This window comes from Thamnophis elegans, chromosome 1 (assembly GCF_009769535.1).
Source record: "Thamnophis elegans isolate rThaEle1 chromosome 1, rThaEle1.pri, whole genome shotgun sequence".
In the NCBI taxonomy this organism is placed as follows: domain Eukaryota; kingdom Metazoa; phylum Chordata; class Lepidosauria; order Squamata; family Colubridae; genus Thamnophis; species Thamnophis elegans.
Window position 1 is genome coordinate 4,051,013 of NC_045541.1, and position 22,595 is coordinate 4,073,607.

General features: G+C 39.2%; 1 protein-coding gene across 2 annotated transcripts in view; it reads right to left on the reverse strand.

Annotated features, from left to right (window-relative positions):
* The window catches only part of CREB1 (cAMP responsive element binding protein 1), a 41,442-nt gene that overhangs the window by 17,618 nt on the left and 1,229 nt on the right, over nucleotides 1-22,595 (reverse strand). For both annotated transcript variants that reach the window (XM_032225328.1, XM_032225319.1), the window contains exons 2-4: nucleotides 4,175-4,296; nucleotides 2,423-2,569; nucleotides 936-1,036 (exon numbers count right to left, since the gene is read on the reverse strand). In XM_032225328.1, the coding sequence (XP_032081219.1) occupies nucleotides 936-1,036; nucleotides 2,423-2,569; nucleotides 4,175-4,288 (362 nt within the window). In that variant the 5' untranslated portion in view covers nucleotides 4,289-4,296. The remainder of the gene's footprint in view (nucleotides 1-935; nucleotides 1,037-2,422; nucleotides 2,570-4,174; nucleotides 4,297-22,595) is intronic.

The following is a 22,595-nucleotide window of genomic DNA, read 5'->3' on the forward strand; positions in this document are numbered from 1 at the left end:
ACAAGTAAGATTAATCAGAGCTGCAAGCAAGTAATTAAGAGAGTTAAGAAGTTGAGAGCCGAGGTGGCGCAGTGGTTAGGGTGCAGTACTGCAGGCCACTTCAGCTGACTGTTATCTGCAGTTCAGCGGTTCTAATCTCACCGCCTCAGCCTTCCATCCTTCCGAGGTGAGTGAAATGAGGACCCAGACTGTGGGGGCGATATGCTGACTCTGTAAACCGCTTAGAGAGGGCTGAAAGCCCTATGAAGCGGTATATAAGTCTAACTGCTATTGCTATTGCTATTTTATGTTGTCTAAAGAATAGAATTTGGAGACAGAATAGCATTTTCCAGCTATTGATACAAATTTGCTAGTGAGGTGGTGGTGGGGAAACTGGCACTTGCTGGCAGAACACAAGCTTAGACTGAATCCTAAGCTTCCTCAGATCTAACTCTTACTTCCTGTTACTTGTGAAAGTTTAAATGTTCCAGGAATTCAATGGAGAATCAACACACTTGGGCTCCCTTCTTCCATTCCACTTCACAGCAATTAAAATATTTGACTGAATTATTATTACAATGAGATGAAAAGCAACCCATCTGATGTTAGTATGCCTGCATTCTAAAAAAGCATAAGGAAAATCTGATGTAAACTGAGAAAGCATATAGTATCTCTTCTGGGTATTCATCAGTTAAAATAAACAATATTTCTTACACAACTGGCTTCAGTAATCTGATTCTTTGGTAATCACTGGTTCTCAATAAAAACAATTGTGGAACTTTCATTTACAAACAGTGTGCTCGAAATAATACAGCAAATAACGGTTAACACTTGCTGCCCAATCATGATACATACTCCAGATTTTCCTGCTACTATATTCTAATAGGATGGAACAACTAGCAAATTTTTCATGTGTTGACCGACTGAATGCAGGCATTACAATATTACATTCATACCTGTAGGAAGGTCGCCTAGAAAGAATTTCCCTTCGTTTCTGGGTGTCAGTGGCACTGTCCACAGATTCCTGTGAATCTTCACTTTCTGCAATAGTGGAGATCTAGATATAAGAGCATAGTAATTTTATGATTTTAAACATTATTAACATTAAACATTATTTGAAAATCATAAAATCATCTTTATTATATGAATGTTGGCAGGATTAGGAAAACAGAGATTGCGTAGTAAGCAGGATATCATTATTTATTTAAATTAATGAAAGTTTAAGAAAAATTAAGGAACACAAAAAGTAAAATGGAAAAACAGTGATCTTTATTTAAATAAAGAAATAAACATCTTTTTGAGTATGTATCAGTTAAAACAAAGCACAGTATATCTAACTGCTTGAAAATGGGAGCTTTTCACTCCGTTTCCAATCCTCCCAGGATCGTTCAAACACCTTTCGCCCAGATGAATACTGGAAACTTCTGGGGTGCCTGGTCTCATGCGAGTTCAGGCACCCATCTGCCTTTGCAGAGAATGGGTGCCTGACATCCCACGGGAAAAGTGGTTGCAAGCTAACGAGGGACTTGGAGCAACGTGAGTTTGCTGCCCCAAAGCCTCACTTTGGGCAAACACTTTTACGCACGGAGCCTGGAAGTCTTTGAAGGAGACTCAATGAGGCAGGGCACGCTCATCCTGCTCTCGCCACTCACTGGGAGCAGGCAAAGAACAGAGACACTGGAGAGGAGCGAGATTTTCACAAGGTAAGTGACCCGACATGGCAGGATGGGATGGGGGTGGAGAAGCAATTGTGGGAAGCATGAGGTATTTCAGTGGATCAGGGGAGGCCTTGGGAGGTCTGAAGCAGGTGGCCTGTTCTACTACTATCCCCGCACCCCCATTGCCTCCCCCACCCTGAAATACCTCATGTGCACGTAACGAGCCTCGCATTTGATTAGGAGGGAATGATTGCGTTGAAAGAACGAGATTCACTCCCATAAATCCTTGGGTTACAAATGGAACGGGCAGGTTCTATTACATTAGTAACTCAAGGACTACCTTCTTTTAATGGACTTCATATTCTATCATTACTATTTTCAACCTGTTATTTCCTCCAGTGAACGTTTTGGGTATAAAATGAAGATGTGACACAACCTTGTTCTTAGTTTATTAAACACGAATCAGAGAGAAAACTTTGTTGAGATAAACTTTGACAGAGGGAAACCATTTTAGCGATGAAGCTTCCAAGTCCCATCTGAGCACCTTCTGAAGTAGCTTTTTACCCTCAGTGTGTACAGTATATATTCTTATACTAGGGAAATCACAGTTCAAATTTAAGAATTTAAGAACAGTAATTAAACATAAGCGGTAGGGATTATCTGTGGAATAATAACAGAGGAGCACCTTAAGGCATTGTTTAGAACTCACATTCATAAAATTAAATGGGTGCCTCAGAGGTAGATACCACCAAATGTAGCTCAATATGCAGCAATTTAAAATTTACCTGAACTGTCTGGACTTGTGGAGACTGAATAACTGATGGCTGTGCAGCTTGAATGACGCCATGGACTTGAACTGTCTGTCCGTTAGGCAATTGCACTAAAGTCACAGTGGGAGCGGAAGATGTTGCGTGAGCTGCAGGCATGGATACCTAAGGAAAGAGAGCGACACATTATTTTAAAAACATTTAATGTCAGCGTAAGGACAGGAGACCCCCCACCAGTTGGCAGACTATTTGCAATTCCTAAATGGCTCTTGTGTGCCTTGCCACAGTTCTCATCAACTGTCTTACACCAACCCTTGCTTCTACCAACAATATATGGCTAAGTTCAAAATTCACCAGCAAAACAGAGGCCGGGGGGTGGGGGGCACTGTGTGCATCAATCCGAAAGTCGTTTCTTGGCCGCAGAGGCCTTTCCTGAAGGCCTGACGGTAAAATGGAGGTTGGGGGGGGGGGGCGCTGCGTGAGCAGCGTTAAAACGCCACAGAAGTGGGCTGGCAGCGGCTCCTGCTGGGCAGGGCTGTTGGAGCCGTTACCGTGAAGTGAGAGAGTGGAAGACATCCCCTGAAAAATAAGACCTAATGCCTCTTTTGGAGGGGGGGAAAAAGGACCGGGTCTTATTTTTGGAGAAATATGGTAGTAATGATTATTGGAATCAGTTTATTTCTCTAACAGAAGGTATAGTAATTCTAGCAGCTGTATATAATACTCTCTGCATTTTCCCACTCTAAATTTTCCTTCTGTCCCTTGCTAGTCCAATCTGTTACCACTTACATCATTTATATTAGCAAATTTATATAGGTAAATATTGTTCTGGTTGATACATCTATTAAGAGAACAATTATTTTTGGTCTACTCACAGTATTCTGTAATGCTGTTTGACTTACTGCAATTAATGGGATTTTAAAAGCCCTTATTTGTTTCAAATAAAATACAGTATTACAATTCTAAATATTTTTTTTAAAAAGGTGTTGTTGTTTTTTTGCTTATGTGAGGTTTGTCACAAAATTTAATTGGACAATCATTTGACCACAAAATTAACTTAATAGCTACTAAGGCTACTTCTTGAATCTACAGTGTGGGCAACTACACGGCAACTAGCAGATTTCTTATTGTACCTGACTTTTTAAATACAGGTATCCTGTAAAGCAAATTGCCAGCCTCCATGCTTACTTTTATTTCCAAAACTACCTCTTGGCATCAAATAAAACCCATAAAATGGTGACAGTTTTAATCTGAAATATGCCTACGTAGCTGGAAAAGGAAAAAAAAAACCTATGTAGGGACTACCTAGATTGGCAGATTGTATTTTGGTACATTCATGTTTCACACAGATGCATAGAACATTACAAGTTAAAACATTCTCAGATTTATGCAGCCATATTGGACATTTTAAGCTTAAAATATCCTTAAGTCTTTTCCCAAAACAACCAAATAGGGACTTTTCTTATTTTAAGAGTTTTAAATTCTTCAATTGTCTTATTACTGTAAATTGTTTAAAGTATTTTTTTAAAATGAACAGCTGATACTATTTCCCACTGATTCTAAAAAAGATATATAAAATGTATTTAAAATTACTTTAGTGCTTTAAAATGTGTCATTTCATTATGGCAGTAATTTTGTAAACGGTTGCCCCACCACTCGACTCCTTTGAAAATGCCACAAAAATATCTCAACATTTCCAATTTGTTCATCAAACCCAAAATGTTGCAGATCCCACAGATGGAAAATAAATCAATCTGTACAAATCTGTACCTGGGCCAATGTTGCAATTTGTGGTTGTGCCTGAACAGTCATCTGTTGATTTTCTGCCTCTGTAACAGCTGCATCTCCACTCTGTTGGTTCTCTGCACCAGATTCCATGGTCATTTAGTTATCTGTAATTATCATGATCATCATCATTCCCAAGTAACAAATGAAGAATATTTATTATAAAAACAATAAACAGATATTTATTAGTTATTTTATGTTATTTTAGAACTTCATTTACATAGAAATACTCTTGAATTTATGACTGATTGTTTAATGATGTTCAAACTTATGATGGTCTAGGAAAGGATGCTTTATAGGCCATCGTAAAAGGTTGCACCACCTTTCTCCCCAAATTACATGATTGTGATCTGAGTGCTTAGCAACCTGTTCACTCTTAAGATGGTAAGCGGTTTGCAATCATGTGATAGCCATTTACAATCTTCTCTACCACTTGTCTAGAGGACTATCTTTGGTCTATGGAGGCTGGCTGAGGGAAGCACTCATTCAGTGGGGTGAAGAAACCAAACCCCTAAAGATCAGACTCCATTCCTGCACCCCACCGAAAACATTCCTTTTGACACGTGGAACGGAAATGATACTCTTTTGAATGATTTAAGCTCGGTTTCTGCACCCCATGGAAAGAATTTCCTTCTGTGCGATTCAAGGTACTAATTATGACCTTTAAAGCGCTCCATGGCTTAGGCCCAGGATACCTGCGAGACCACCTACTGACACCGGTAGCCTCCCACCCTCCAGTGCGATCCCACAGAGTTGGCCTCCTCAGGGTGCCGTCGGCCAGATAGTGTCGGCCAGTGACCCCCAGGGGGGAGAGCCTTCTCTGTGGGAGCGCCTTCCCTCCGGAATGAGCTGCCCCCGGAGCTTCGTATAATCCCCGACCTCCGGTACTTCCGACGCGCCCTAAAAAGTTGGCCTTTCCAGCAAGCCAGCCTGGCCTGAACAAAACAAAGCAAATTATTGATCACTGTTAATTTTAATTTGAATTTTTTAAAAAAAATGTCATTGACATTCAGCTGTTATCTGCAGTTCAGCGGTTCAAATCTCACCTGCTCAGGGTTGACTCAGCCTTCCATCCTTCCGAGGTGGGTGAAATGAGGACCCGGATTGTTGTTGGGGGCAATATGCTGACTCTGTAATCCGCTTAGAGAGGGCCGAAAGCCCTATGAAGCGGTATATAAGTCTAACTGCTATTGCTATTGCTATTGTCAATTTTAATTGGGTTTGGGATATTCTATTTAATTTTTTAAAAACTTTTGTATTATGTGCTTCTTTTAATGTTGTACGCCGCCCCGAGTCCTTGGGAGAAGGGCGGTATATAAATCTAATAAACCTAAACCTAAACCTGTGATGGAAAAGAGCTGATATCCTTTGATAGGCAGTTTTTTCAACCCACCAGTAGAGATGAGAGGGAGACAAAATCCAAGCAATTGTTTCAGCTCGAGCAGTAAGGCAGCACAGTTACATAAAGAAAACTGGGTGATGGGGGAGCGGACTTGGCACTGGCTGCACATGAGTGTCTCTCCCTCAGGATTTCAGTGGAAAGAATTTTAGCTCCTGAGCGCCCTAAAACCTCCCTCTGCCATAGGCATCCTGGGATTACAGTCTGCTTAATGAACCATGCAACCACTGAAAGACCACCGCCTGGAATGCAGTAATTCAGTGGTTCCCAAACTTGGCAACTTTAAGACTTGTGGACTTCAACTCCCAGAATTCTTCAGCCAGCAGAGTTGAAGTCCACAAGTCTTAAAGTTGCCAAGTTTGGGAACCACTGTAGTAATTGAACAAATAGTCACGTTTCACTTAATGACCAAGATTCCAGTCCCAGTTGTGGTTAAGTGAGGACTGCTTTTTATAATAAATTAATTATGCAGTTCTGCACACAATTAGATTTAACACTACAAAAATAATACACAACTTTGCATTTATTCAGGAGTAATTTCAAGTAAAATCAACTGCATTTATTTCCTACAGAAAACTTTATACAAAGTAATTGGCAGAACTTGGCTCCCTTGTACTGCTCCTCCCTTGGCAATCTCCCAATCCTCTCAAACAGACTCCTTGGAAGATTAGAGGACCTACTGAGGAAGTAAGATATGATGCAAAGTGAGAAGAAGGGAGAGTAACTTTTTATTTTCAGAAGATGTCTCTGATGATTTTTCTATTCTTGCTTAAGAATATTTTCCTACGTTACATGTTTTATCAAAGATAAGAACTGGCATAAATTATAGAAATAGCATAAAAATAAATTATGAAACAATAATTGTGGCAAAAGGTTTTTGCCAAACAAATTGCAACAAAATATCAACTAGCAATAGCAATAGCAGTTAGACTTATATACCGCTTCATAGGGCTTTCAGCCCTCTCTAAGCGGTTTACAGAGTCAGCATATCGCCCCCAACAACAATCCGGGTCCTCATTTCACCCACCTCGGAAGGATGGAAGGCTGAGTCAACCCTGAGATTTGAACCGCCGAACTGCAGAACTGCAGTCAGCTGAAGTAGCCTGCAGTGCTGCATTTAACCACTGCGCCACCTCAACTGAGTGATGCTAAGATTTGAAGGGTCTAGTAATTAAAAATATTAAAATTATCTATTACTCGGGATGTGGATTTTTAACTGAAACCTTCCACCAAACAATAAACTCTGATAACCTAGTTTATGATAAAATTTGCTATTGTTAAAATTTAACCTAGCATGAAACTACGAGCATGCTGGGCTCTGGTTGCACAAGTGACATTTTGGCTAATGTGTGCCCAGACTGACCATTCCTGTTCTTATTGTTAAGCAGGAAGAAGTACAAGAGGCACAACTTCAACGGCAATTGACTCCATCTTACAAAAAAGCATTATGGGAAAACCTTCATTGAGCCAATCATGAAGAATGAAAGAGACAAATGTCTATCTCGGTTGATCTAGTGCCAACTGTGCTGTATAAAACAGTGTAAATTAAAACGTAAGGAGTAAATGACAAGAACCTCATTTAAGAAATGGAATGAAAAAATACTTATATGCCTGGGGAACTAAGATGAGGAAGATTATAACCGATATCAACAAAGCCAATTTGAACTTACGATGTGTAGTTGATTAGTACATGCAGGGAAGTAGATGTATACAGGTAGTGTCAGCCTCTGCTTTGCTGCTGCTTCGGCTGCCATTGAAACGGGGAGGAAGGGCATGGTATTTGGGAGGGGTTTACTAATTGTGCTGGAGGAAGATTCTGGAGTTCTGCTGCCTGTCGGATTGCGCATGCGGAGGAGGTTCCCGACATTCCATCTTGGTGATGCCTTTCAAAGTTATCTCACACCTGACACTTGGGAGAATTATGATTGGATTGCAACTGGGATGCCAAGGGGTGGGGAATGGGTTATTTTATATATCACTCGCTTTCGCGCCTAAATAATCAGTCTTCGCTTTGCTACGCTTCTAATCATTTATAATTAGTAAAAGTACACTTGATTTCTATCAATGGACTCTCGTGGTTTTCTTTCCTAATTATTCAATGAAGAGGTGCTGACAGGTAGTCCTCAACTTACAACAGTCCATTTAGTAACTGTTGAGAGCAGAGGTGGGTTTCTACCAGTTCAGGCAGATTTGGCCGAGTAGGTAATAATTCGGCCTGCCACGCCCCCAAACTGGTTCTATCATTACTGGCGCCATCTTGATTTTCAGTTCTGCACATGCGCAAAACAATTATTGAAAAAATGTATTTTTCCCTTTTCTAATGTGCACAAGCGCAGACCTTTTTGGTGCAAATGCGCACACGCGCGGAGCACTCGTTTGGTGTGCGTGCGAGTGAAGTGAGCAAAATTGTTTGCACACTGAACCGGCAGTAATGCTGGTAGCAACCCACCCCTGGTTGAGAGGCACTGAAAAAAGTGACCTATGACCACTTTTCACACTTATGACTGCTGCAGCAGCCTCCCCAGGGTCACATGATCAAATTTCAGATGCTTTGCAACTGGGTTCATATTTATGAAGGTGATAGTGACTGGGGTCACGGGGTCAGCTTTGAGACTGTCTGACAAGCAAAGTCAATGGGGAATCCACATTTATTTAGAATTGAATTGAATTGAATTTTATTATTTGTATGCCGCCCTTCTCCGAGAGGACTCAGAGCGGCGAACAATTCAAAAGGGGAAAAAGGGGAACATAAAACGAACTACAGATAATTAAAATAAGCAAGAGTCACACAACCATACAAGTCGAGAGGGGAGGGAACTCATCACCCCCAGGCCTGCCGGCAAAGCCAGGTTTTGACGGCTTTTCGGAAGGCCTGGAGAGAGGTGAGGGTCCGAATCCCTGCGGGGAGTTCGTTCCAGAGGGCCGGAGCTGCCACAGAGAAGGCCCTCCCCCGGGTAATAGCCAGATGGCATTGGCTAGTAGATGGAACCCGGAGGAGGCCAACCCTGTGAGATCTAATGAGTCTGTGGGAGGTAATTGGCAGCAGGCGGTCTCTCAAGTACCCAGATCCAATACCATGAAGTAACAACCATGTTACTAACTTAACAAATGCAATGATTCACTTAACAAATGTGGCAGGAAAAATCGTAAAATGGGACAAAACTCACTTAACATTTCACTTAGCAACATAAATTTTGGGTTCAGTTGTGGTCATAACTTGAGGACTACCTATAGTGTAATAATGAATAACAGAGCTGGAATATAGGTCAGGAAGTAAGTCCCAGCTGATTGGGAGGAAATGGGCATTGGTTCAGAACACCCCTGGAGGGTGGGGGGCGAAGAAGGGGCAGCGTCTCATCATACCAGGGGGAGGCAACAGGTCCCTCGTCGGAGATTTGCCCAGCAGCATGGCAACGTGGCTGCACAAGAAGCTGGCTTCCAGCCAAAGCAACTGAACAGGAGTGTGAGGACGAGATGAAAGACTGGTAAGAAGATTCATTTAACCCACTGCCATAAATCATAAAAAGGGCAAAGAATCTCAGTAAGTCTTTTGTCCCATTTCTCTGTTCCTGCCTTCTCGCTTTTCTTTGTTTTGACACCTCCACCCTCTTCAATTTTCCCCACTCCACCATCAAATAAATATTTTATATTTCTCTTCATTGGGACATAACCTCCTATTTCAATTTTCCTTATGCCACTGTCAACCTCCGAAACATCTTTTGTCTGCTTTTTATTCCCTTTAGTTGAGAGAGATCCCTCCTTTACAATTTTCCCTATACCACTGCCAAACCCTATATAGTTTTTTGTCTGCTTTTTATTTCCCAGTGTTTCTGCCCCTTCATTGTGTCTCCCCACTAAGATCTTGAGAGTACAAATAATATTAATAGACAGGTCTGGATTTTGGCAAAAGAAAGGGAAAATGGAGGGTTGAAACACTACCCTCCAAAAAAGCCATCTGTTTGAAACAATTCGGACAGAAAGGGAGAAAGCAGAGAAGTGACAAACCCACTCAAATACAAACTCTAAATTTGGTTTTGGATTTGAAATAGAAACCAAACATTCCAAGGTGATTTACTTCGTCCGAATTTCTTCCAACTAATATATCTTAAGCAACTCCAATTAATGAGAGGTGAAATGCAACAAGGGAGAAAAATCAACAAAAAAGCACTATTTTCTCACTGATAACTGATAACCCAATCTTGCCTGTGCGGGAAGTTTTAATTAACCAACTGCCATAAATCAGAACTTGGAAAAGTATGAGAAGAGAAACATACCAAAGTTTGGCTGTTTGCAAGTTTGTTCCAATCAACCGGGAATATATGTCATGGAACAAACCTGCAAACTTTAAATGACCTATCAACATTCAAATTATTACCATACTTGAAGTAATTTTCATTTTCTTTAAATCTATTTTACCACCACCTGATCATATTAAGAAAATATCTCTATTTTTCCAGTTACCCATGAATAATGTCGTAGATTGAAGATTAAAACAATATTCTAGTCTACGTCTAAAACAATGCCTAAAACCTCAAATACTGTAGCAATGAAAGCCATCTTGACTTTTGATACTAGAACTAGCTCTGGCAGACAACAGTAATTGTCTGCCAGAGCTTAACGGTAACATAGCCAAGATCATCTAACATCATTCTTGGCGTAGTTAACATTAAAGATAATCCACAATTTACAACAGTTCATTTAGTGACCATTCAAAGTTACAACGGCACTGAAAAAGTGACTTATGACCCACACTTACAACTGTTGTAGCATCCCCTTGGTCATGTGATCCAAGTATAGATGTTTGGCAACTGACCCACGTTTATGACAGTTGCAGTGCCCTGTTTACCTTCTGCCTCCTTCTGACAAGCAAAGTTAATGAGGAAGCCAGATACACCTAAATAATTCACTTAACAGTTGCAAGAAAGTTTGTAAAATGGGACAAAACTCACTAAACAAATGTCTCATTTAGCAACAGACATTTTGGGTTCAATTGTGGTTGTAAATTGAGGACTACCTGTATTAATGTCACCTATAGGTGGAAATAGAGCTGACTTATCCATATATGGTGGCTGCAACATGAACCATTGTGTAATAAAACACCATATTATTTGTGTACAGTTTATGTTCATTAGACATGTAAATCAATAGAATGTGCAAATTTTGTTATAAAAAATGAAATTCATGATGAAAAAATTCCTAGAGAAGGGATTTAAAGTTTTAATAAGATATTACCCCATTTTTAAAACACATTTTGAAGCCTGAACTCAGCCTGTTCAATTTTTATTTATATAATACACAGCAGAGTGGATTTGATTTAAATCAAGTCGATTTAAATCACAATTTAAATCACTAGTAAAAAGGCTTCATTTAAATCAAGTCGATTTAAATCCTAATTTTTAAAGAGCAACTGTTATCTCTGCCCCACAGTAGCTCTTCTTTTGACCTGCTGTTGACTCACTGACAGTCCCATTCACTTAAATGGGATGGCTAGTGATACGGCAGTGACACAAAAAGGTGAGGGATGTGGCAGGCAGCAGGTGAGTGGATACCCGCTAACATGCGCTGCCTGATGGAACTGAAATGACAGGTGCACTTTAAATGTAAGGACTCATTATTGTGGATAGTTAGAATCTTTAATATTATTATTTGCAAACAAAATGAAGGTTTCATATTTAGCTTGCATTTATTAGATTTATTGAATGAGTTTACCAAAAATATAAATATTGCAGAATATACAGCCTTATGCTCAGGGGTGGGTTGCTGCCGGCTCGCTGTGCGCAGTTGACTGTGAATTGTTCTGCGCATGTGCAGAACATGAAAAAATTACTAAAAAACATGCCGGCAATGGCTGCAGCGACCAGGGAACCGGTTTAGGGGCGTGGCCAGCCTGGGTTGCTGCCAGTTCTGTGACCAAGGCCAAAATACCACTACCGGTTTGCTCGAACCAGTGCGAACCAATAGCAACCAACCTCTAATCATGCTACCTAACTAAGCTCCATTTCATGCTGAATAAACTGAATTATTAATGTATCTTAAATAGAAAATTACCTTTAGATTTTTACTCCAAAAGCATTTTATTAAAATAAAATTTTTTAAAATCCAATTTGAATTAAAAAAAAAATCCGTTTTAAATTTTAAAAAAATCAATTTTTTAAAAATATCATTTTTATACACCGATACACAGGAATGTTACAGCCTTGGAGATAGCCCAGAACTCAGTAGCATAGGACATGGTGTATTTTTAAAACACACCATTTAATCTATGCCAGATTAAAATGATCAATTAATTGGCTTTCATAAGCAGTACAGTACTGGATTATAGAAACAAAGTTTGAGGAGTCCGCATAAGTTTCTTGTTTATAGTATTCAGCCAGATTTTTCTCAGCATACTTCTATGCCAGTGTTGGTGAACCTTTTCGGCACTGAGTGCCGAAAGGGGAGCATGCATACACAGGCATACTGGCTATCTGGTCTTCTGGTATGCATGTGCAAGCCAGCTGCCCAGCGCGCATGCATGTGCCATAAACCAGAGCAGCTGCTTGATGCGCATGCACGGGAGATGATCTTCCGGTTTCTGGCACACACATGCGCACCAGCCCCTTAGTCTTCTGGCACGCAGGGAGACATGCACCCACTAGAAACTAGAATATCATCTTCCCAGCACGTCCATGTGCGCCAAGCAACTGCTCTTCCTGTTTCTGGTGCTCCCGCGTGTGTGAAGAGCAGCTGGCTGGGGCACCGGAACCCGGAAGAGCAACAGCTTGCGTGCCAAGAGATGGCTCTGCGTGCCACTTCCGGCACACGTGCTTTGCCATCACGGTTCTATGCTGTGAAGAAAATTGGATTTGATTATTCCGAGCAAACTTTATTTTTATATATGTGAAACTGAACTGATTTTTTTGATATGTGGAAAAGAGTCACCTGATCAATTAAGCAACCTGCAGAGTACCGACAGAGAAAGTCAGATTTAAACTGTATCTGTTTTACCAAGAAACTGGGGAGAGCAGGATGAAAACTTGTTTCTCTCCCATCAAGGGCACAAGAGAGTTCAGTTTCCTGAAAATGTTTTTATTTCTATTTTACTTTAAAAAAGCTAAGACTTCTTTAAAATTATTTTGCGAGTTTAACTCTTCGAGATGAAATGAATTGTACCTTAATATACTGTGGTCTGATAGCTTGGCTGAACCTATAAATTATCTTTGAGAAATTCTATAACTGACAAATGATCAAGAGGGCCAACTTCCCAGTCTTTGGGGGGAAAAGTGGGGAGGGGGAGAATTGCTTCCAGCAAAGTAGGCAAGAGTTAGTTTAACCCTAATATATGGTGAAAATCCAGAATATATACCTTGAAAGCACTGCAGTAATAACGGGATTCAGCAGTTTTGCTGAGAACAAATTGTGCCAGATTAAATTTATTTTCATTGAGTAATTTTCCCGAGTATGTGTCTTTGTGTGTATGTGCATGTATACACACATGCTTTCAAGTCATTGTTGACTCCTGGTGACTGACAGTCTCGGCAGTTTTCTTGGCAAGATTTTCAAAAGTGGTTTGCCATTGCCTTCTTCTTAGGGCTGAGCAAGAGTGATTGGCCTAAGGTCACCTAGTTAATTTTGTTCCTAAGGCAAGCTAGCACTCACATCTCCTGGTTTCTAGAATAGAATAGAATAGAATAGAATAGAATTTTATTATTTGTATGCCGCCCTTCTCCGGGAGGACTCAGGGCGGCGAACAATTCAAGGGGGGAAAAAAAGGGGAACATAAAAAGACAAAATACAAATAATAAAAGTAGACAACAGTCGCACAGCCATACATGTCGAGAGGGGAGGGAACTCATCACCCCCAGGCCTGCCGGCAAAGCCAGGTTTTGACGGCTTTTCGGAAGGCCTGGAGAGAGGTGAGGGTCCGAATCCCTGCGGGGAGTTCATTCCAGAGGGCCGGAGCTGCCACAGAGAAGGCCCTCCCCCGGGTAATAGCCAGGTGGCATTGGCTGGTAGATGGCACCCGGAGCAGGCCAACCCTGTGAGATCTAATCTATTCTAGTGCCTTCAATCACAGAACCAGTTTCCTTAATGGACTGCAGGAATGCAATGGGCACAATGTATCTTTGACATCACCACAGCACATGACAAACAGCCATAACAGCATGGGCTTTCAACAAGCTTGTTAAGTGTGGAGTGGCAAGATTAGATGGGTACATAACTGGCTTAAAAACATCCAGAGAGCGCTCACCAATGGTTCTTCAAATTAGAGACAGAAATGAAGAGATCAGTCTCTGTTGTTAAATGTTTTTATTAATGACTTTGATGAAGAGGCTGATGGAATGTTCATCAAATTTGCACTAATGCATATTTGGATGCTGTAGCCAATGACCAAGAAGAAAAAAGTATCCTTAGAATTATCTTGATAGGTTTGGGGGGGGGGGGCTGTAAACAATAGAATGAAATTTAACAGTATAAACATGAATGAGCATTTCTTCACTTAGCAAACAAAAATCAAATGCAGATATAAGATGGGGAATACCTACATCTAGTAGGATATTGGTAATGCTACTGGTTAAAAATATTTTGGAACAAGTGTTGACCACAAATTGAATATTAGATAATATGTATTATTATTAATACAGTAAACAAATTCTGTGAGGCTACAGTGAAAACACATTAACATTTAGGGCAAATGTGATAAATTTTAACAGGGATTTTTGCTGGAGTCAAAAAAGAAAGACAAAAGATCTTCAACTGTTTTCTTAACTTGAATGAAAGCAGTTGATTGAGTTCTTTGGTTTAAGATCAGCTGATAAGTGTTGGTTTATAGATCAATTAGAAAAATTTCCTTATCTAGATTTTGAATTTCCCTTCTCTCTAAGATTTGAAATAAGCAAAGAGAAACAATTAGTCTGTGCTTATCTGATGATACACTACAAATTAAAGAAGTATGTCATTATGCTCCTCTGACATGTGGTTAGCAAAGAGAGAAATTCTCTTTGCTAACCACCATTAAACCAGTATCTAAGGATATCAGGTTTCAATAGGATTAATAACCCAGAGTATAGTATACAAGGGTCTCACTCACATGCATCTCTTCCTTTAGTACCGTGCTGTCTATTTTCAGTTTAATTATGACTGAGTCTGCCATTCATTTAATTTGACTTCAATGTAACTTTAATATAAATGGCATGCTTAGGGCAATTATGGAACATACTATTAACAATATACACCTATGCAACTCTAATCTTTAAGAGAAAAAGGCACATACAAAAAATGATACAAATGTCCTATTACAATGCAGTCTTAACTATTTACAAATGTTGAAGGTAGCGATACCAGCTCAGTTTTTAGTTCACAGATGTTTTTTTTAAAGGATTTTAAAACTTGCATCTTAATTTTCTTTCTATATAAACTTATGATATTCTAAACATTGTGACATTCATTTTACATAATTTTACATAATCTAGGTGGTAATATCACTTTAGATTTATATACCACTTCACAGAGATTTACAGCCCTCTCCAAGCCGTTTACAGAGTCAGCATATTTTCCCCAACAATCTGGCTCCTCATTTTACCAACCTTGGAAGGATGGAAGGCTGAGTCAACCTTGAGCCTGGTGAGATTTGATCTGCCAAACTGCTGGCAGACGGTGATCAGTAGTAGCCTGCAGTACTGCACTCTAACCACTGCGCCACCACAGCTCCTATAACTAGCCCAATAGGCAATGCCTACACTATTAATGGTTTATTTATGATACAATATCATCCCAAACTTCAGGCTCTGGATGGTGCACAATTTTAGCAGTCACTGAATCTATATACAGCTTTCTGTGAAAACGAAGGTTTGATCATCTATAAAATAGAATATTAACAATTTGTAAAAAACATGGGTATGTTATTTTGGGGTGCTATATTGTTTCTCCAAAAATGAACACTATCTTTTAAAAAACTACTGTCTTTACCAGAATTAGCAGAATGTTATTTATTTATTTATTTATTTATTTATTTATTTATTTATTTAATTTATAGAGTTTGTATGCCGCCCACTCTCAAGAGACTCAGGGCGGCTTACAGATAAAAAGGAAGGGGGAACATACAAAAAAATAAAAAAAACATTAAAATTCCACAACATTCATAATTTAGGATGGGGCTGGACAAGGTCAACAGCCCCAGGCCTGCCGGAACAGCCAGGTCTTGGTCGCTTTGCGGAAGGCCGGGAGGGTAGTGAGGGTCCGGATCTCCACGAGAAGATCGTTCCATAGGGCCGGAGCCGCTACAGAGAAGGCCCTCCCCCAGGGAGTCGCCAGCCGACATTGACCGGCAGATGGAATCTGGAGGAGGCCTAGTCTGTGTGATCTTACAGGTCTCTGGGAGGTAAATGGCAGGAGGCGGTCTCTCAGGTAGTCAGGTCCTACACCATATAGGGCTTTAAAAGTAATGACTAGCACCTTGAAGCGTGTCCGGAGACCAATGTGAAGCCAGTGCAGCTCCCGGAGGATAGGTGTAACGTGGGTGTACCTAGGTACGTCCACTATCGCTCGCGCGGCTGCATTCTGGACTAACTGAAGTCTTCGAACACTCTTCAAGGGCAGCCCCATGTAGAGCGTGTTACAGTAATCCAGTCTTGAGGTGACGAGAGCATGAGTGACCATCCGAAGGGCCTCCCGGTCCAGGTAGGGTCGCAATTGGTGCACTAGGCGAATCTGGGCAAAGCCCCCCCTGGTCACAGCTGACAAGTGATGTTCTAGCGTCAGCTGCGGATCCAGGACGACTCCCAAATTGCGAACCCTCTCTGAGGGGCGTATAGTTTCACCCCCCAGGCTAAGAGATGGAATAGCTGGACCATCCTTGGGAGGGAGCATCAATAGCCACTCATTAATAATTTTATCAGAGCAATTTACAATTGTAAATGGCTCATGGTAAATTCTTTAACAATAGCAATGTAACAGCATGAGAATTAAAGATGCATTAATAATATATTACCAAAGCAATTCTACTTCCAAAGGAAATTGTTTGTTTGTGTATCTCTTAGCCTTCTATTTCACAGCTTTATCTTGTGGTATAGAATTGCCCCAACCTTATGTATGGAACCTGCTCTCCTACAGTTCAAGTCCATTAAGACTCAGCTATTTTCACAAGCTTGAAGTTGTGTTTGTGGAGCCTTTTGTTTAGAAGAATGTTTTGCTGTTTTAATTGTATATTTGATATACTGTAATTCAAGAACGCAGAAAGTTGATCTAATAAATATTTTATCTTTAATTTAATGGAAGATAATTGCCGTACTTGCAAACAAAGCATCTGAAGGCAGAATAAGAGCAATGGATAGAAACTAATCAAGGAGAGAAGCAATCTAGAACTAAGGAGAAATTTCCTGTTAGAACAATTAATCAGTCGAATGAATGACTTGCCTCCATAAGTTGTGGGTGCTCCAACACTAGAGGTTTTTAAGAAGAGATTGAACAAATGCTTGATTGAAATGGTACAGGGCTTCCTGCTTGAACAGGGAACTGAACTAGAAGAACTCCAACTCTTTGTTATATTAAAACGTGGGTATCCCAGTCTTTTGCCTTGCCTGGGTGGAACTGAGTGCAGAGGAATTGTTTCGGGACACATATAAAATATGCAATATAGTTAATATGTATAAATAACAATGTTAAACATTTGCAATTTTGTGGGGCCGCATCACTAGTTGTCCAGGGCTACATGCAGCCTGTGGGTCACAGGTTGGACAACCCTGTATTAAAATATTAGATATTTTATTCGGACAAAAATGAAATTAAAAATGAGTCTGGGCTAAATAAATCATTTATCTGCATTAGATCTAAATAAACACCCATCGTTTCATTGCTTTCTTATTCAAAAAATGCAATTTTAAGTTTTTGCATAAACATGGTTTAAATGGGTGACCTAGAGACCAATATTTTAATGGAGGTTAATGTGCCAACGCTCAGCCTTACTTTCAAGTGATGTGCATAAGTTTGCAGTTGAGACATGTAACTAGGACACCATAACTACAACTATAAGCCTACTGAAGTGAATCAGAGGGGAACTGTACACTTCTTAACAGATGACTAATGAGATGTTTTTCTTAAGTTAAGCTATTTGCATTACTTGTCATATGCTAAATAAATATATATTTGCATTACCAATTTGCTTCCGTGTAAAGCTGCGAGTGCTAGGTATGTTCTGGGTTGGTCATTCTCAAGTGTGCTGGACTGAGTACTTATAATGGAAACATTTGAGTTATGTGCAATTTTTTTAGGAGTTGCAGGCTTGGTTCTCACTTTATACAATGTGCTTAAATGCTGGTCTTGTCTTATTTTTTTCATGACTCCAATCACTTTGATAATAAAACTACCATTTACAGCTTAGCAAATGTACCCAGGCATAAGATCATAAGGCAGATAAGACTTTCTGCTATCATTAATGAAGTTAAGGTGGGATCTTTAGCAGACCCATCACTGATAGGCATTAAAATTGTGGGAGAACTTCTCCCACACATTTCCCATCAATTCAAACTTGAGCCACAAGAGCTGTTACTTTAAAGTTTCGCTTTGCAGTTTATGACAAAATCATGATAGGCTATGTATTTTTACCATGTGCAGGTCTATTTTTCTGCTATACCAATTTGTAGTAGTGATTAAGGCACCAAGCTAGAAATTGGCAATCCTGCATTCTAGTCCTACTTTAAGCACAAAACCAGGTGACCTTTGGCTAGTCATTCTTCTCAGCCCCAGAAAACAGGCAATGAAAGACAAATCACTTCCATTTTTTTCCCTTTTTGCTAGTTCAGGCACTTGCCAGGAGTCAAGATTGACATGAAGGCATGATACCCCCCCCCCCAAAAAAATGATGTAATTGGTACAGAAAGTGTGAAAATCAATTGTCAACACATGCAGGGTAAAAAGGATTAACTAGTCTGGGACAGCTTTATGAATTGAGCAAGATGTTATGTTTGGAGCTTGTTTAGTAATATATGAATCCAGCTATTTGATGCATAAACCATGATTTGTGACTTGGTATGATATAAAAGAAGAGTCAACTGTGGCTCATTGAGATAATGGCTTAATAGAACTCCAATTGATGAGAATTGTTTATCTTCAAATATGATCCTGATACAGGTAAACATTCCAGAAAAATTGAAATTATTGAATTAAAAACTAATTTTCTATACAATGTATACGTAGACTACACAAATTGTCACATCTTTTGTTTTTATATTGGGTGAACAGCAAATAAATGGAAATATACAAAATCTGAATTTTATAGTTGAGGTTGGGATTCAAGTTTAAATAAGGTAAAGGTTGTCCTTGCACATATGTGCTAGCCATTCCCGACTCTAGGGGACAGTGCTCCTCTCCGTTTCCAAACCAAAGAGCCAGCACTGTCCGAAGACGTCTTCGTAGTCATTAACGCCGAAGGCTCACAGAACGCTGTTACCTTCCCACCAAAGGTGGTTCCTATTTTTCTACTTGCATTTTTACATGCTTTTGAACTGCTAGGTTGGTAGAAGTTGGGACAAGTAACGGGAGCTCACTCCGTTATGCGATGCTAGGGATTCGAACCACCAACCTTTCTGATAGACAAGCTCAGCATCTTAGCCACTGAGCAACCACATCTCTTAATAATAGACCTTAAATAAGGCAATTAAAAGGTGTATAGTATCAGGCTTTTCAACGTCAGGCTTGTAACACATGGCTGAAGTACATTTAATTCTTGTGAAAAATCTTTACGTATAATGTAGCAATTAGAAATGTCAAATTTTCAAAAAAAACGAAGAGGGAAAAATATTATGTATTCATTTGAAAAAAAAATACAGTAGCCTATTATAGTCTACAGCAGTGTTTTTCAACCACTGTGCCGTGGCACACTAGTGTGCCATGACATAGTGTAAGGTGTGCCGTGGGAAAAACACCTTATATATAGTCAATATAGGCACAGAGTTAAATTTTTAAAACATTTTCTAATGGTGGTGTGCCTCGTGATTTTTTTCATGAAAAAAGTGTGCCTTTGCACAAAAAAGGTTGAAAAACACTGGTCTACAGAAAACTGAACTACTGCAATGTTCATTCAGCTCTATTTTTTAAGACTAAATCAGGGTATAAAAATCTGAATGACTTAGTATTTGGTAGTAACAATGGAATTTTGGGCCCGCCACTCTCTCTTAACCCATCCTGTCTCTTGGGGTTATTGTTGGGAAAACAGGAGGAGGAACTATCAGATATGCTCATCACCTTTGACTTATAAATAATAAAGACTGGGGGAAAATCAAAGAAAGAAGATACCAAAAGTCTTGTTCCTGCCCTCTTATAGCAGTCTGCATTTTTTGCAACCAGGTTTATTAGCCCTATTATATTTCCCAAGTTTTTCTTTATGCTAATGTTTTCAGAGGCATTTTTGTGAAGGCATTTATGGCCTGCAGCTTAGGCAACCCAATGGAAAGCTCCCCTTACAAGCAACATCTCTTGGAAAATAGATTACACACTTTTCTTTAAAATATTCATCTTCTGATGATGTCCATATGGAACGGATTATGTGAAAAATAGTCACTGTATTTTAACAAATAAGGTGTTTGACCTTTGACTAATATATGGAATTATACAGATAATAGATTTACAAAGTCTGCTATCTTTTTAAGAAGAAACCAGAAACTTTTATTCAAAGTACAGGAGGAGGAAAGCAGTGAATAAATGCATCCCATATTATTGTGTTTGGCATATGAATACGATCCTACTAATCAAAAGAGACAGAGTGACTGATCTAAATCAGGGGTGTCAAACTTAGGGTGCTTAGATCCAGCCTGCTGGGCCAGCCTGGAAATAGCAAAGGACTGGCTTCTGCTAGTGAAAATGGGCCAGTGTGTGTGTGTTCCGCCTAGACGGGTCTCCTGCAGCACCCTGCTGGCCAAAACAGGGGGGGGGGGGGCTGCAGGAGGCCGTCTGTCCAGCCTCCTCCCCCACCAGCTGGCCTGCGGAGGACAACTACAATGCTGATCCAGCCTTCCAAAAAATCCAGTTTGACATCCTTGATCTAAATTCTAAAGGATATAGTAATGCAGTATAACCCTCAATATATGAAAAAAATCCAGAACTTTTTGAATGACTTAAAGGCATAGCTTCCAAACATTTTTCTTTCAGCACTTCAAGAATCTCAGCTTCTACGGTTATGAAGTTTCCCACAAGTATATCTGAGTGAGAAATTTATAACTCTAAATGTTACAAAACAACAACCTCTGCATCCGTGTAGTTCAGTGCTATCTGCATACTATCTGCACTATATAGTATTATTTGCACTACACTACATGAAAAAGAATATATGTGTAGAATACAAAGAGATGACTTTGGGTCATTTCTCTCAGCCCAATTCACATCACAGGGTTGTTGTGTGTAAATAGGAAGCAACAGCATATACACTGTCTCAAGTTAACCAAAAATCAAATAAACTATTTTAAACCTTGATACGATAATCCTGATATTTTTTTCAATAACTAACATGAAGTATTGGACTGAAAGACAATTATTAGGGAAGTTAAAAAAAAAAGGAAAGTGAGCACCTGTGTGTCTTATGTTTTAGCACTTTTAGGCCCAATTTTTATTTTTTGTCAAAGCATGTCGCTGCCAATTACAGATAAGATGACTAAGAATGCAATCTGCGAAATCTAACTAAATCAGCCTAGCATCAACAGGAACCACCCAGTTTAGCCTAATCCGATAGTCCAAGCCTCTGGTTTTGAAAGAGCCTCTAATCCCCGCGAGCACTTTTTCAGAGGCTTGGAAGGGCAAAATGGCATCCAGTCTGCAAGAGGGTTGAATAATATTTTGAAGAATTCAAAGTTGTAGTTTTAATCGCCGATCTACGTCGATGTGATAGTTAAATAACCAATTCAAACATAAGGTATGTTACAGACTAATCTGAAACGGGAAAACTCTACATTTTAAGTGTAAAACCCCCTTACTGTCTAGGGCTTTTTGAGTGCAAGCTATACTTCTATGAAAGCTAACAACATAGCATGTGATTACATGTTCTCAGACCTTAGGATATTCTAATTGAACTGGCAGATCCGGAGTGCGCAGAGGTACAGATAACTTCAAAACAGAAGCACAAATATTGTCTATTACTATCACTTGACGTTTTTGCAGCAGCCCCAATTCTTTAGGTTTTAATCTTTAGCTTTTAATCCGACCCTAATTTAATTTTCTTTACCGTACGTTTAGCGCAATATACATTGTATAATTGACAAGATCATATTAACAATAAAGGGATTGCTTCATTTAATATAACTCTTAACTTTACGGCGGTCATGAATTTACTATGCTAAGACAGGGTCAAGTACAAAAAAAAATGAAACTGGAGGAAAAAGTGAAACCAATCTCTCTCAAAAGCTGATGGTACAAGTTTGTTTCAGATAGGCTCAGCCTTTCACAACATATATATATATATATATATATATATATATATAGATAGATAGATAGATATATAGATAGATATATAGATAGATATATAGATAGATAGAGATATATAGATATAGATATATAGATTAGATATATAGATATATAGATATATATATATAGATAGATAGATATATATATAGATAGATATAGATAGATAGATAGAGATATATAGATATAGATAGATAGATAGATAGATATATAGATATAGATAGATATATAGATAGATATATAGATATATAGATAGATATATAGATAGATATATAGATATATAGATAGATAGATATATAGATAGATATATAGATAGATAGATAGATAGAGATATATAGATATAGATAGATAGATATATAGATAGATATATAGATAGATAGATAGATAGAGATATATAGATATAGATAGATAGATAGATAGATATATAGATAGATATATAGATATATAGATATATAGATAGATAGATAGATAGATAGATAGATAGATAGAGATAGAGATAGAGAGAGAGATACGAGGGGGGGGAAATTGTTCTAGAATGGAGGCTTGATTCAAAGAACTTTATTAGAAAGGGATTCTGAAAGC